Here is a 12,570-nt window from a genome sequence, read left to right on the forward strand (position 1 = left end):
AGGGCAGAATTATAATTTTTACTAAGGAAAAACTAAAGGATTGTGAAATTAGAATTAGACACAGAGTTAATTTTTGGATTTAGTAGTAATTTTAGGTAACACGAATGCTAGATTTGTAAGGCTGCTTAACTATGAGTTATAGTAAAGAAAGATAAATATTTAACATGAAAAACCCCTCACACTCTACAAACCAAGTTACCTTTTTTGACCCACCACATTCTGAAAATGATGAGAATATATTTCATTGAGAAGAGGTTTTTTTTTCTTATGCTTTATTACCATAGAAGAATGAAAGATGTGTAGCTTTGAAAATGCTTTATATTTTATCTTCTAGGGAAATCTTGTAACTTCTCTGAGTCTCAATTCTGATTTTTTTAAAAGAAGAGGATTAAACCAGATAATTTCTAAGGTTCCTGCCTGCACTAAACTTCTATATTTTTTCATTCTATTTTGTTTCACAAATCAATAAGTTCTTCATGATCTCTCACTGATATCAGGGGACACTCAGCTGAGCATTGAGGATAAGGTCCATAAAGAATATTTGTTTAACTCAGATGGAGAATGAGCCTCTGGTCACTCCAAGTGTTTGTTTTCTGATCAATATCACTGTTTTCTAATCACTTTATCTGGGCTTGAGAGAAAAAAAAATTTTTTTAAAGTAAGAAGAAAGAAAAAGAAATGCCAAATGGAAAGCTAGTGAAAAATTTCATTCATTACAAACCTTTCTTTGGAAGTAAAATGGAATTGCAGCCGAAATCGGTGATCTTCACTACCATTCGACTGTCCACTACGCAGTTGGTGGATTTCAGACGACCATGGACCTCTATTTTACTGGAGTGCAGATATGACATCCCCTGCAATTTTTCGGATGACAGGAAAACAAAAAGATGAGACACACTTCAGCTGCTTGATTATTTTAAAGGAAGAAGTGACATTTTGACACTATTTCAGCATAAAAGATAGTCACACTGTCAGATTTTAAATTCAGTACCATTACTTTTGGTTTATAGATTTTATTAAAGCTTTAATATTTTCCTACATATTCTATATCATTTTGAAGTCTATTTAGGCTACAGAGCAGGTAACAGAGTAAAAGACCATTGTGTAAAAACTCTGGTTAAGTAATTTTGTATGAGGCAAATAAATATAAGTGTGTGTTTATATATAATTTAAGTGTTTTACTTGCCAGTGATTTGGTTTGTGACCCTGTGTATGTCTCTGGTTCTTTCCTGGCTACCTCAATTTTTCAAATATGAATCATAAGTCCTTGTTTTTTGAAGGGGAGGGGCTGGCCCAGATTATTTCTTAAAATTGAATTGGTTTCATTCTGTTTTGAAACAGAAGCGTTTCATTCCTTCTGTTTGAAAGGGGAAGTACAATTTTAGCTCTTGTACCACCCTCTGGTGGCCAGAGGTGTCATAGCCAGAACTGGTTTTCAACCTTTGTAGGAGTGAAATTGTACAAGCAAAAAGGTCATTGTGACATTTTTTGGAACCATACAAAACGGTTCACTCTTGGGAAAACTTCATTCTCGAATAAGGCCATGGTTACTGGGTCGGCTTCCTTTTTCATGTCATGTCTGGAAATAGTCATGTCCAAATTTATTATTGCTTCATGTAAGACAGCTGCTTGTACTTCGTGTTTTTTCTTAGAAAGTTGAAAAACTTCAGTGGTCTTCCATGAAGTTTAATATGATTTTGATTTCTGACAAATCTATTAAAATTTATGCCCCACGCCCAGAATACAAAAAAAAAATACGACAACAAAAATAATGTAACCAATGTATATGGAATATTTATTTGTACTGGGCCTTGTGGTAAGCATGTGCATGATTTCATATTTTATATTTCATATATGACATAGCTACCATCATCATTCTACAAATGAAGAAATCAATGCACGCTGAGGTTGAATATAGCCAGATCTGTTTTATATTTAATTTTCATAAATGTTTCTTATTTTCATAGGTCTCTTACCTTAGCAATGTCATACAAGACAGAGATCTTAAACTCCCAATCCATGAATGTGCCATCAGGGTAGGAAATTGTGTCATTCAAAACTTCCTGAATAGGAGAAAAGAAAAAAAAGAAAGAAGGTGAGCTGTTGTATGGAAGAATGGTTTGGAGAGACTATTATGAGCCAAACAATAATCTCCTAATCATGAGAGCTTGGGATCATGATTGTGTGAGGGTACTTTACACAAACATAGAGGGTTTAGCTTACTACCCACATAGGCAAAGAGGTATGTATTTTACATGGAACAGCCTATTGCTCCTAGGGCCATGATGATTAAAAGGGAACAGACAGATGTGAGGTGTGGGAATATGAGGTTAAGGGAATAATAATTCCATAAACTGGGCCCACTGTGCTGACTCCCACTTGCTTTTTTCTTTTAAAAAACAATTTACCTGCAGCCCTACCTGTCTGAAGCCAACAGGATATATGATATTCCTCAGCAAACTACCTATTATCTTCAAATGAAATGCAGGCCCCAAATGCTGATAAGAACTTACCCTGAAGTAGGGGTCGGGAACTTTTGTGATCCTCACATAGACCAGATTCCGGAACTCAATGAGATAAAGATAATTCCCCCTAACCATAAAACCTGTAAGAACAGGTTCCAATGAGAACTGGCCAGCATGGGCCAAAGTGACCTAGAGCTGTCATGCACAGTGGGGACTTGGAAGTCTGATGTTATCATGCTGTCGGTCAAAAGTTAAGAGGTAAACCTGGGTGGGACTCTCTGGAAACTTCCCTGAGACCCCCACTAAAACTAGAGGCAGGAGAGAAGACACCGAGTACCCTCTCCTTTCTGAGAGGACCCATTGTGTCCCTGGAGAGTGTCATCTTTTCCCATTTCCTGTCCCTTTTAATAAGCTTATGCCTGTTACTCTGAGTAACATCTGAAATCTTTCTGGCATGATTGCAAGAACTGGGATGAAGGGGGTGCCTCAGCTATACGGTGGGTCTCTGCCCTGTAACAATGATCAAAACAACAACAGTAAATACAGCACAAGATGGAATGATGTCATGAAGAGCACAGGAAACACTATGTGTATGGGGCAGCTGCCTGCACAACACCACACATTGTTTACAGTACGACTTCTTTTAAAAGGAGTACACTCTAAAATAGTGATTAAAAAACATACTGTGCTGATACCTAAATCAATCACATGATCATTTATTATCATCTTCAAATATTATGTACTGTATATAATTCTGTGTGCCCTCTGGCAGCACAGTAGGTTTGGTGACACCAGCATCACTACAAACCCATGAGGGATGCACTGGGCTGTGCTCTTACAGTGGCTACAATGCCACTGGGTGATAGAAGTTTTTCAGCTCTGTTACGGGACAGCTGTCAGATCTGGGGCCAATGCATGGCTGAGCAAAGTGTCATTAGTACATGACTAATTCTTTCCTTCAATGAGAAGCACTGAGCGGCTTTCACCATTAGGGGCCAAGAAATGAGCACACCCCCCCTGGAAGGAGAGCTGGGAGCTTGATTAAAACATGATTGCCCTGCATGCCCCATCTTTCAAAAGTTGGATCAGTGCTTTTCTCAAAAGCTTAATAGTGCTAAGTTTTTTCTTAGGTTTGCTAAGCCCTCTGTCAAAAAGAGAGTTCTTGGATTTTTGTGTGAATTGTAAGAGCTAGACTTTTGACCTATATTAACACGATGGAGGCTCTATCAAGACACATCTTTGTGTGTGTGTGTGTGTGTGTGTGTGTGTGTGTATGTGTGTATGTGTGCACGTGCACCTGCTTGCACCAGGGGTTGAACCCAGGGGCACTTAACCACCGAGTCACATCCCCAGCCCATTTTATATTTTATTTTGAGACAAAGTCTCACTAAGTTGCTTAGGGTCTTGCTAAGTTTCTGAGGCTAGCTTTGAACCCACAATCCTCCTGCCTCAGCCTCTTAAGCTGCTGGGATTACAAGTGTGCACCCCTGCATCTAGCAAGACACATCTTTTTAATAAAGTCAATAAGTAATTGTTATTCACAGTATACAGGATCCTAAGTGATAACCTAACAATACTTTCTTATTTTAGGAAAAAGCTCAATATGACCTTTAGTTTTAATTTAGGCACTGTAGCCATAATTTCTAAGAAAGTGTCTGAAGTCATTGATCATTTCAGATGAGACCAGCTGAACTGTGGGTACTAGGGAGTTAAGAGAGGAGAGTTATGAGCACACAGACTCTCTACAGTAATTATTTACCTTTCTATCCATTCTTTATCTTTATCTCACCATTCACCAATCCTATCCTGCTCTCATTGGACAAATTGTAAAAAGTGTATTATTCTGTTTGACTATGAAGGGAATATATACATAGTATAGAAAATATGAACAAAGTTTACAAAATATAAAAAAGGAGAAAATAAGAATCACAGCTAGTTGCATCATCTAACTTGTTCTCATTCTGGTATTTCCTTCTATTCCTCTCAATGTGCATTTACATAAGGTATATGTACTATGTCTTACAAAATTGGGACCATAATATATATGTAGGTTTATGTGCTGTTTTCTGATCGATTTTATTAGGTAATCTACTTATTTCCTTAGAGATAGTTGAGTGTATACAGCAGGCCCTGAGTTTGGTGCTAGGATTACAGTGGGCCCTCTTAGAGCATTCATGATCTGGTGGGGGAAACTGACACTCGTAAAATAACTGTAATAAATGTGAAATTATAAATATGATAAGTACTATAAAAAGGGGCTACAAATCTGAGGATTGACCCTTACACTCTGGGAATTTGTTATGTAAGTCAAAGATGTTTCCTTTAGAAAGTGTGAGTAAAGCTGAGATCTGGACACAGTAGGGAAGCAAAGATTCTCATGTGGATGAGAGATGAAAAGTCTGAGGGTCCTATTATCTCAGCACCATTTACTAAATTACCCTTTCACCAAACTTGACAATATACTAATGCTATTCTTGGACCATGTATTTTTCTTCCATAAATCATGTCTTTATTCATGAACTATTACTAGACTGCTTTTATTATAACTTTCTGGCAAGTAGCCTCTCATTATTCTTCTTTGTTAAAATGTTTTGTTTGTTATTGCTCTTTTATATTTTTCCTGATGATCTTTGTTAACTAAAAAACAAAAAGAAAAAAAAAGTCTGCCTTTGATTGGAAATTCTTTGTTTTTAGAATTTATATATTTCCATATAAATTACAATCTGTGGTAGGCAAATAAACTGGCTCTATGAAAATAGCCCTGATTTAAGTACTTGCAGACTCTATGGTGAAATGCTCCCATCTGAAATATTTTCAGCCACCAAGAATTCAACACTGACTAGTTAACAAATTCCTAAATATTTAACAATCAGCTTTGAGCTAGCACATGTTGAATGTCTTTATCTGAAATGCTTGGAACCAGATGTGTTTCATATTGTTGATTTTTTCGCCCAATTTTAGAACATTTGTATATACATAATGAAATATCTTGGCCGTAGAACCAGCTTGCTATGTAAATTTATTTATCTTTCATGTATATCTAACACCAAGGCAGCAATGCTCAGAGGTGAGTCTTTTGAGAAGCAATGGGATCTTGGGGGCTCTGACCTTATCAATGGATTAATCCTCATTAGTAGAATACTTGGAGTTGGTGGAAACTGGAGTGGGGGGGCATGACTGGAAGAAGTAGGTTACAGGGGCCATGCTCTAGAAGGGTATTTCTTGTCCCTACCCCATTCCTTGCTTTCTTTTTGCTTCTGGCTGCCATGACGTGAGCACCTTTGCTCTGCCACAACGGTGATTCCACCATGATATCTGCCCTTACCACAGGCCGAAAGCAATGGAGCCAGCGACTGTGGACTGCAACCTCTGAGATCATGAATCAAAATAAATCTTCCCTCCTTAAATTGATTTTCTCAGATATTTTGTCTCAGTGATGAAAAGCTAACACGGTGAGCCTCTACACCACTTCAAGATAGAGACTAATTGCTGGAAAGAATCAGTTACATGATTATAGGGTGGATATTTTGGCCCTGTCCCTCCCCTTTCACTAACAGGGAGGAGAAAGGGCTGGAAATAGAGTTAACTGTCAATGGTGGATGGTTTAATCAATTGTGGCTCAGTGATGGAACTTCCCCCAAGTCCCCTGATGAAGGGTTTGAAAGCTTCCAAGTAGGTCAACACATCTACAGGCCAGGAGGGTGGCACAACCCAACTCTCTAGGGACAGAAGTGCCTGTGCTTGGGATCTTTGGGAAGTTGCCCTAGGTATTTCTTATGAGAAATTGCTGTGACTCCATTTGTGAGAAACCAGCCTCTACCTCAGAGCAAAGTCTGTCCAAGGAAGGGGGCATGACCCTTGTCCTTGGAAAGACCCACAGAGCACTCCTAGGCACATACCCAACCTGCTGAGTTGTTTGTCTGCAAATAAAAGGAGAGATCTGTGGCGCCAGGTGTCCCTGACTCAGTTAGGCTAGGGGAGGATCCATAGCAACGCCCTAGCAACCACCAATCAGCATGAGACAGGGAAAATACCTGGGATGCCAGATGATCCCCCAGTAGTTTATGGTGGTTGATAACATGTGGGGAAACCATGTAGTTTAGCACGTACACCCCTCGTGGCCTAAACCAATCAGTTCAAAGGAATTCCCCCTCTTGTACTAACCAATCACCCCTACCCAACTTGTTCCTGCCAGTGAATGTGCTAATCAATGTTAAAAGTTGTTGTTTGAGTTTCTCTCAGTGTGGAATGATTTGCTGAGTGATGTTGTGACGCATAGAGTATCCCCCAAAACCTATAAAATCTCACTGAACAAAGGACCAGGACTCACTCCCTGGGACTGCTGCTTCGGGAACAGTTGTGAGTCCAGGCTCGAGCTTGCAATAAAGACTCTTGTGTGATTGCATCGGATTCGGTTCCTAGAGGTCTATTGGGGTCCCATGAATCTGGCATTACACTTCATCTGGCTGCTTATCTGTGGTCTTTATAATAGACTTTATAATAAACCAGTAATAGTAAATAACTATAAGTCCTGAGTCCTTCTAGCAAATTACCAATATCAAGAAGGGAGTCATAGGAATGCCTGATTTTCAGCTGGTTGGTCAAAGTACAAGAGGCCTGGGACTTGCAACTGGGGTCTGAGATAGGGACAGTTGTGGGACTGAGCCCTTTACCTGTAGAGTTTGATGCTAACTCCAGGAGTTCATTGAAAAAATTGAACTGAACACCTAGTTAGTATCCAAAGAGTAGAAGAACTAAGTGGCTTTTAGGATGAAAAAACCTCATATATCTTATGTCAGAAGTGTGAGTGAAACTGGTTCAGAATTGGCCTACTTAAAATTTTACTTTTTGAGTCAGATCTTCATGATTTTATTACTTCTGAAGTTTTTTTCTTTTCAAAGATAATTTAGTAGCAATGAAGTGTTTTCCACAATTATAATTGCTACATGTTTTCACTGCTTTTATTATTCCTACTTTTAAGTATTTGTATGTTTATTTTTAAAACCACAATTAGAAGAGGCTTGTGTGTTTTCATAGTTTTTTTTTAAACTCAGTGCATTTTGAATTTTATTTTGTTTTATAATGATTGATATTGAACATCTTCTTCCCCTTAGGCCATAGTTATTATTCTAAGTTTTGAATAGCTACATTATTTACTATTGTTTAAGAAAGAGTCACATTTAGAGTTACAGTTTTTTTCTTTGAGGGTAGATTTTGGTTTATGCCACATATTTGGAAAGCTAGTGTTCTTGCTTTTTTGTTTTGTTTTTTGTCTTGTTTTGTTTAATTGAAGCCCATTAAAAAATTCATAATTTCCAAATTATTAGTTTTGACAAAAAATTATTTTTTAATTTCATTAAGTTATGAATATCTGAACCTCTTTGAAGTTACCAAAGCTTCTTAGGAATTTGGCTTAGGAATTTGGCTTTGTTATGAGGACATGAGGTTCCTAAGAGGTACTGAATATAATCCAAAGGCAGGGCTACCCACACATCTTGATTTTCTTGGTCCAGTTACACTTTGTGTCTGTTATTCCAGGATCATTATTATAACATCCCCGTCACTATCAAAGTATCCTGATAAATCATTGGGTCACCCTACCTTTGGGCCCTCATGGCACGTGCCCACAGACCGTTCAGTCTGGTTCAGGTGTATCAGTGTCCCTTGAAGTCATTGTCCCACAGTCCTTCCTGCTCTTGCCCTTTTCAATCCCTGTTTCTGTTTGACACCTGACTCTTGTGTTTTACAAATCAACTGTGCTTGCCCTTCAGAACTATGTGATGATTTGACACTCTTTGCTTAGTGCTTGGTTCTTCCTATGAACTTTACTCAGTCCTGTTGTATTCTTCTTTTTGCTTTGGACCCGCTCAGCCAGAATACCTGACCATGGCAACTCCTGGTTATCTTCAGTCTCCCTCACAAGGAAGAGCAGGTAGGAATTTAGACCAGAGCAGACCAGGACTTATGAACAAGTCCTCTTGTGCTTATTTGGTGCTCTGATAACAACTATCCATTGATCTTTCAATACAAAAACAAGTGTAAAATATAATGTATTTGAGTAAAATTCAAGTAAAATATAATGCGTTTGATTCAGGTGTGATAGCACACGCCTGTAATCCCAGTTACTCAGGAGGCTAAGGCAGGAGAATCAAAAGTTCAAGACCTGCCTCAACAACTTAGCAAGACCCTGTATCAAACTAAAAATTAAAAGGGCTGGAGATATAGCTCAGTGATAGAACACCTCTGGGCTCAATCCCCAGTAACTGCCCAACCTGCCCAACACACATCACAAAGTGTATTTTGAAGTAACCACTCACTTTCCTACTTCTGTTCTCTGTTCCTTTTTCTCCCATCTACATTCCTTTTCCAAATATCTTTTGGCTTCTTTGTAAAGAGATTATAGGACTGATTGATAAAATCTGAGGAATCTAGTTTGAAAAGTATGTGGGTTTACAAACTTTTCCTGATAACTCTACAGTATTATCCCTCTGGGAAAATATTTTTTAAAGATCTGCTGATTTTTTTTTTTTAATATGGTTGACCACTTAGGAAATTGAAAATGAAGCTGGTTTCTTACCCGAAGGGATCCTCTCTCACAGTATTCAATCACCCCAAAGATCCTGGAGTCAAGCTTCACTGTGCCATAGAACTTGGTCAGGTTGTAATAGTCAGTCTGAAGCAGCTAGGAGAACATGTGTGTTTAAAAAGCTTATCAACCAGAAAATGGAACCAGAGAAAATATTCATATGTTAGCAAAATGTGTTTCATTTGGGAAGATGCATTGCTCTTAATAAATTGAATGTCAGTACCCATTTGTTACTACATATTGTGTTACATCTTATTCAGCAGTCTTTCCTTTGCTAGCAAGGTGACTTGAATACAAATTTCACTACTTTCAAATAATATTAAGGATGTATTTTAGAACATACCAGCATATTTCCAGAATTTTTACACTGTAAAATCTCACCCTCCAACATCTCTAGGCAGAATTTTCAAAAAGTAGCTAAGACATTCATTTCTTTCTCATAAGACATTTCTCCACAGGGGACCTCTGTGTTCAGGGAAAATGGAGTGAGGTTAATTCTCAAGGGGTTGAAGTATAGGACACATACCTTGTTCAATTCTATCTTCTGTTTCTCATTGAAATTGCCATCACTGTGCTTGAGATCTTTGAGGATCACTCGCTGCAAAGATCAATTGAATTAAGGAGTTACTATTGCAATATAATTCCTCATATAAATGGGTATTATAATAATTTGTTCCTATGTCCTATTAGACTGTAAGTTTTTTTGAGCAGTGACATTTGATTGTTGTTTATATCCCTGGTGTTTAGGACCTGGTGTTTAGGTTTGTTTGTTTCTTGCAAAATGACTAGGGGAAACATGAAGATGGGAGGAAGATGGGCAAGAAGATACAAAACTCCCATATGGGATTCTCAAGAATGAGCCAAAATACAATATTAGGGTTGCTCTCAGTGCTCTGAATCTATTTCGTATTTCTGTTTCCCTCCAAATAGTTAACTTGTCCTTTGGCTCCCCCAGGATGGTGAGTTTTGTAACCTTCAAGCAGAGCCCTGCCTATCCTATGAAGCTCTACAAACAGCCCTTTGAAGCAACCTGGGAAACATCCCCCCCCACACCCCCCACCCACTATCCCCCTAGCAAAGTCAGGGCTGGGACAGTGATGACTCAGAACCTGCTCCCAGTTAGAGTTTAGAGAAGTGGGGGAGTCTTGAGTCACCTTTTTGTCATACTTGCATTGTCGAAGTCTCTGGATTGTATCTCGTCTCTTGTCGTCATCAATCTGGCACAAGAAAAGGCTAATTATTCCAGAACTTCTTATTTGTCCCATTCATTGTCAGTCAAAGACTGAGAGGCTCTTCCAGCTGGGCTGTATCTGCTGTTTGTTCAGTAGCTTGCTGGGCAGGATCCCAGAAACACTGTGGTAACTGACTTGTCTTTCCCTCCCACTACTCACTCCAACCTCTTCTTCCCAGTATTGACTATATCCTCCTTAACACTGGGTTCTCCTCGCTTTCTCTCCTCAGCCATGTATTTTCTTTCTTCCTTCTTCCCTTATCCCCCTCCTATGGTGAATTATTGCCCATAGTATAGACAAATGCTCTTAGGGAATGGTGCTAAAGGAAGATGCTATGCATTTATTTCAGTTGCAAATTAATGCTTGAAAGTCCAAGTAGCAGTGCCCATGAGGCAAATGGGCCAGATGTGTCTAAAGAGATGCAGTCCCAACAATTCTGGGTTCTGCTCAGAATTGTCAGATCGTCTGATTTGTCAAAAGAAGCTGGTTGATAAATGTGGATTTTTACATGCTACACCATGATATTTATATGCTGGCAATTGATTTTTAAAATGTTAAATACTGAATAACACACACACAAACACTGATACCTATGGGCTAGATATGGCTGTTGGTTTGCCAGTTAAATATTTCCAGTCTCCAGACAGAGGAAAGTTTAGGAACGAGTGAATATTTTAGTTTGCTTCTTAAATCTGGTATGTATGTTTATCTTTGTTAAAGTTTACCTTACAAGGACATCTTGAAACTTGAGTGAAATATATCAAGGTCCAGTCATGATTCCTAACACCATGCAGATGAATAAATGTTGAATCTGCTAAGGCCTAGATATGCCCAGACTAAGGATTGAACCCAGGGCTTCATGCATGTTAGGCAGACACTTTCCCACTGAGCTACACCCCAGCACAAACTTTTTAAATAACAAAGTTCTTAATTGTGTTTTAGGCAGTCTCTGGAATCCACTGAAGGACAGTTTGAAACCAGCTTTTCAAGAATGCATTAGTGCAGAAGTAGCCAGCTCATCAGGTCAATGACCTCAAAATCCCCCACAGAATGTGATAATCACCCCACCCCACCCCAAAGAAATACATGGCCTGTGAAGAGGCAGGTTGACTGTTTTGTTTATAGCTGCCAAGACTCTCTCTTCTCAGCAGCTCTCTCCTCTCTCTTCTTAAAAATTGCCCTGTCACTCAAAGATCTGGGAGGCAGATCTGAGCTGATGTCTCCTGGTCGCCCTGTCAGTCTGCAGCAGAATAAAGCCTTTTACTTTTGCATATACCCAGTGCTTTCTTATTTGGCTTCTTTGTGTATCGGGCAGCAAGCCTGTGCTGGTGCCAACATCAGTTATTGTTATTTTTTATTTTACAAATGAGGCATAGAAGGGTTAAATGACATTAAATGCTACATTAGAAGACCAGCAGAGGCTAGGCTGCTTGTCTTCTTGTCTAGTGTTCTTTTTACTGTTTCTGACCTCAATGAGGTCATTTAAACTACTTGAACCTCATTTCCTAACTCTGCGATCCTTATTCAGAGGGGTACTTGGTGATCAAATTAGACATCGTTGGTGAAATTTTTCTTGCAAGCTAGAGGATCCCAACTCCCCTTTCACTGGGGATTGAACCCAGGGGCACTTAACCACTGAGCCACCCCCAGCCTCTTTTTATTTTGAGAGAGGGGTTCACTAAGTTGCTGAGGCTGGCTTTGAACTTGTGATCTTCCTGCCTCAGCCTCCCAAACCACTGGGATTACAGGTTATGGGCATGTGCCTCTATGCCCAGTAAGGATTTCTCTTTTTATTCTAAAATGAGATATCATCATCTTTATCATTCTTTTTTCTGTATTTTTTTTTATCATTCTTTTTCTGTTTTTCCTGACTTCTCTTTGTCTGATTCTCTGGTCTGGCTTTCTATGTTAGCACTGGGATATTTGACTATTATCTCATCCTTTAGACTGACTTCCTTTTTTCTGTCTTCAGAGAGTATCCCAAACTTGAACTATTACCTGTCTGGTTGTATTTTCCTCTCATGCTGACCTTGAGTTTTCTCCCTGTTCTGTCTGATTCACAGCATCTGATGAACTCTCTGTATAGCCCTTTCCCAGTCTTCCTTCTCCCTAGGCTATCTAAACTCAGGGCAAGAATGATACCTCCATGCTAGGAACCATTTCTGACTTCCCTCCTTTGAATTCACTGTCCCAAAATTTTATTTGGTAGTCCTGTGAGTGACTAACCTGATAAATTAACTATTAAATATTCTGTACTCTAAAATTCTACAAGAAACTGGCAATGGAC

The 12,570-nt window shown here is 38.9% G+C and overlaps 1 protein-coding gene across 1 annotated transcript in view; it reads right to left on the reverse strand.

Moving 5' to 3' along the window:
• Positions 1-12,570, reverse strand: part of Gucy2c (guanylate cyclase 2C) — a 68,755-nt gene that overhangs the window by 20,546 nt on the left and 35,639 nt on the right. Inside the window, exons 13-17 of the mRNA XM_076852689.1 lie at positions 10,206-10,268; positions 9,578-9,649; positions 9,043-9,147; positions 1,977-2,063; positions 722-854 (exon numbers count right to left, since the gene is read on the reverse strand). Coding sequence (XP_076708804.1) covers positions 722-854; positions 1,977-2,063; positions 9,043-9,147; positions 9,578-9,649; positions 10,206-10,268 — 460 coding nt within the window. The remainder of the gene's footprint in view (positions 1-721; positions 855-1,976; positions 2,064-9,042; positions 9,148-9,577; positions 9,650-10,205; positions 10,269-12,570) is intronic.

This window comes from Callospermophilus lateralis, chromosome 4 (assembly GCF_048772815.1).
Source record: "Callospermophilus lateralis isolate mCalLat2 chromosome 4, mCalLat2.hap1, whole genome shotgun sequence".
Classification (NCBI taxonomy): domain Eukaryota; kingdom Metazoa; phylum Chordata; class Mammalia; order Rodentia; family Sciuridae; genus Callospermophilus; species Callospermophilus lateralis.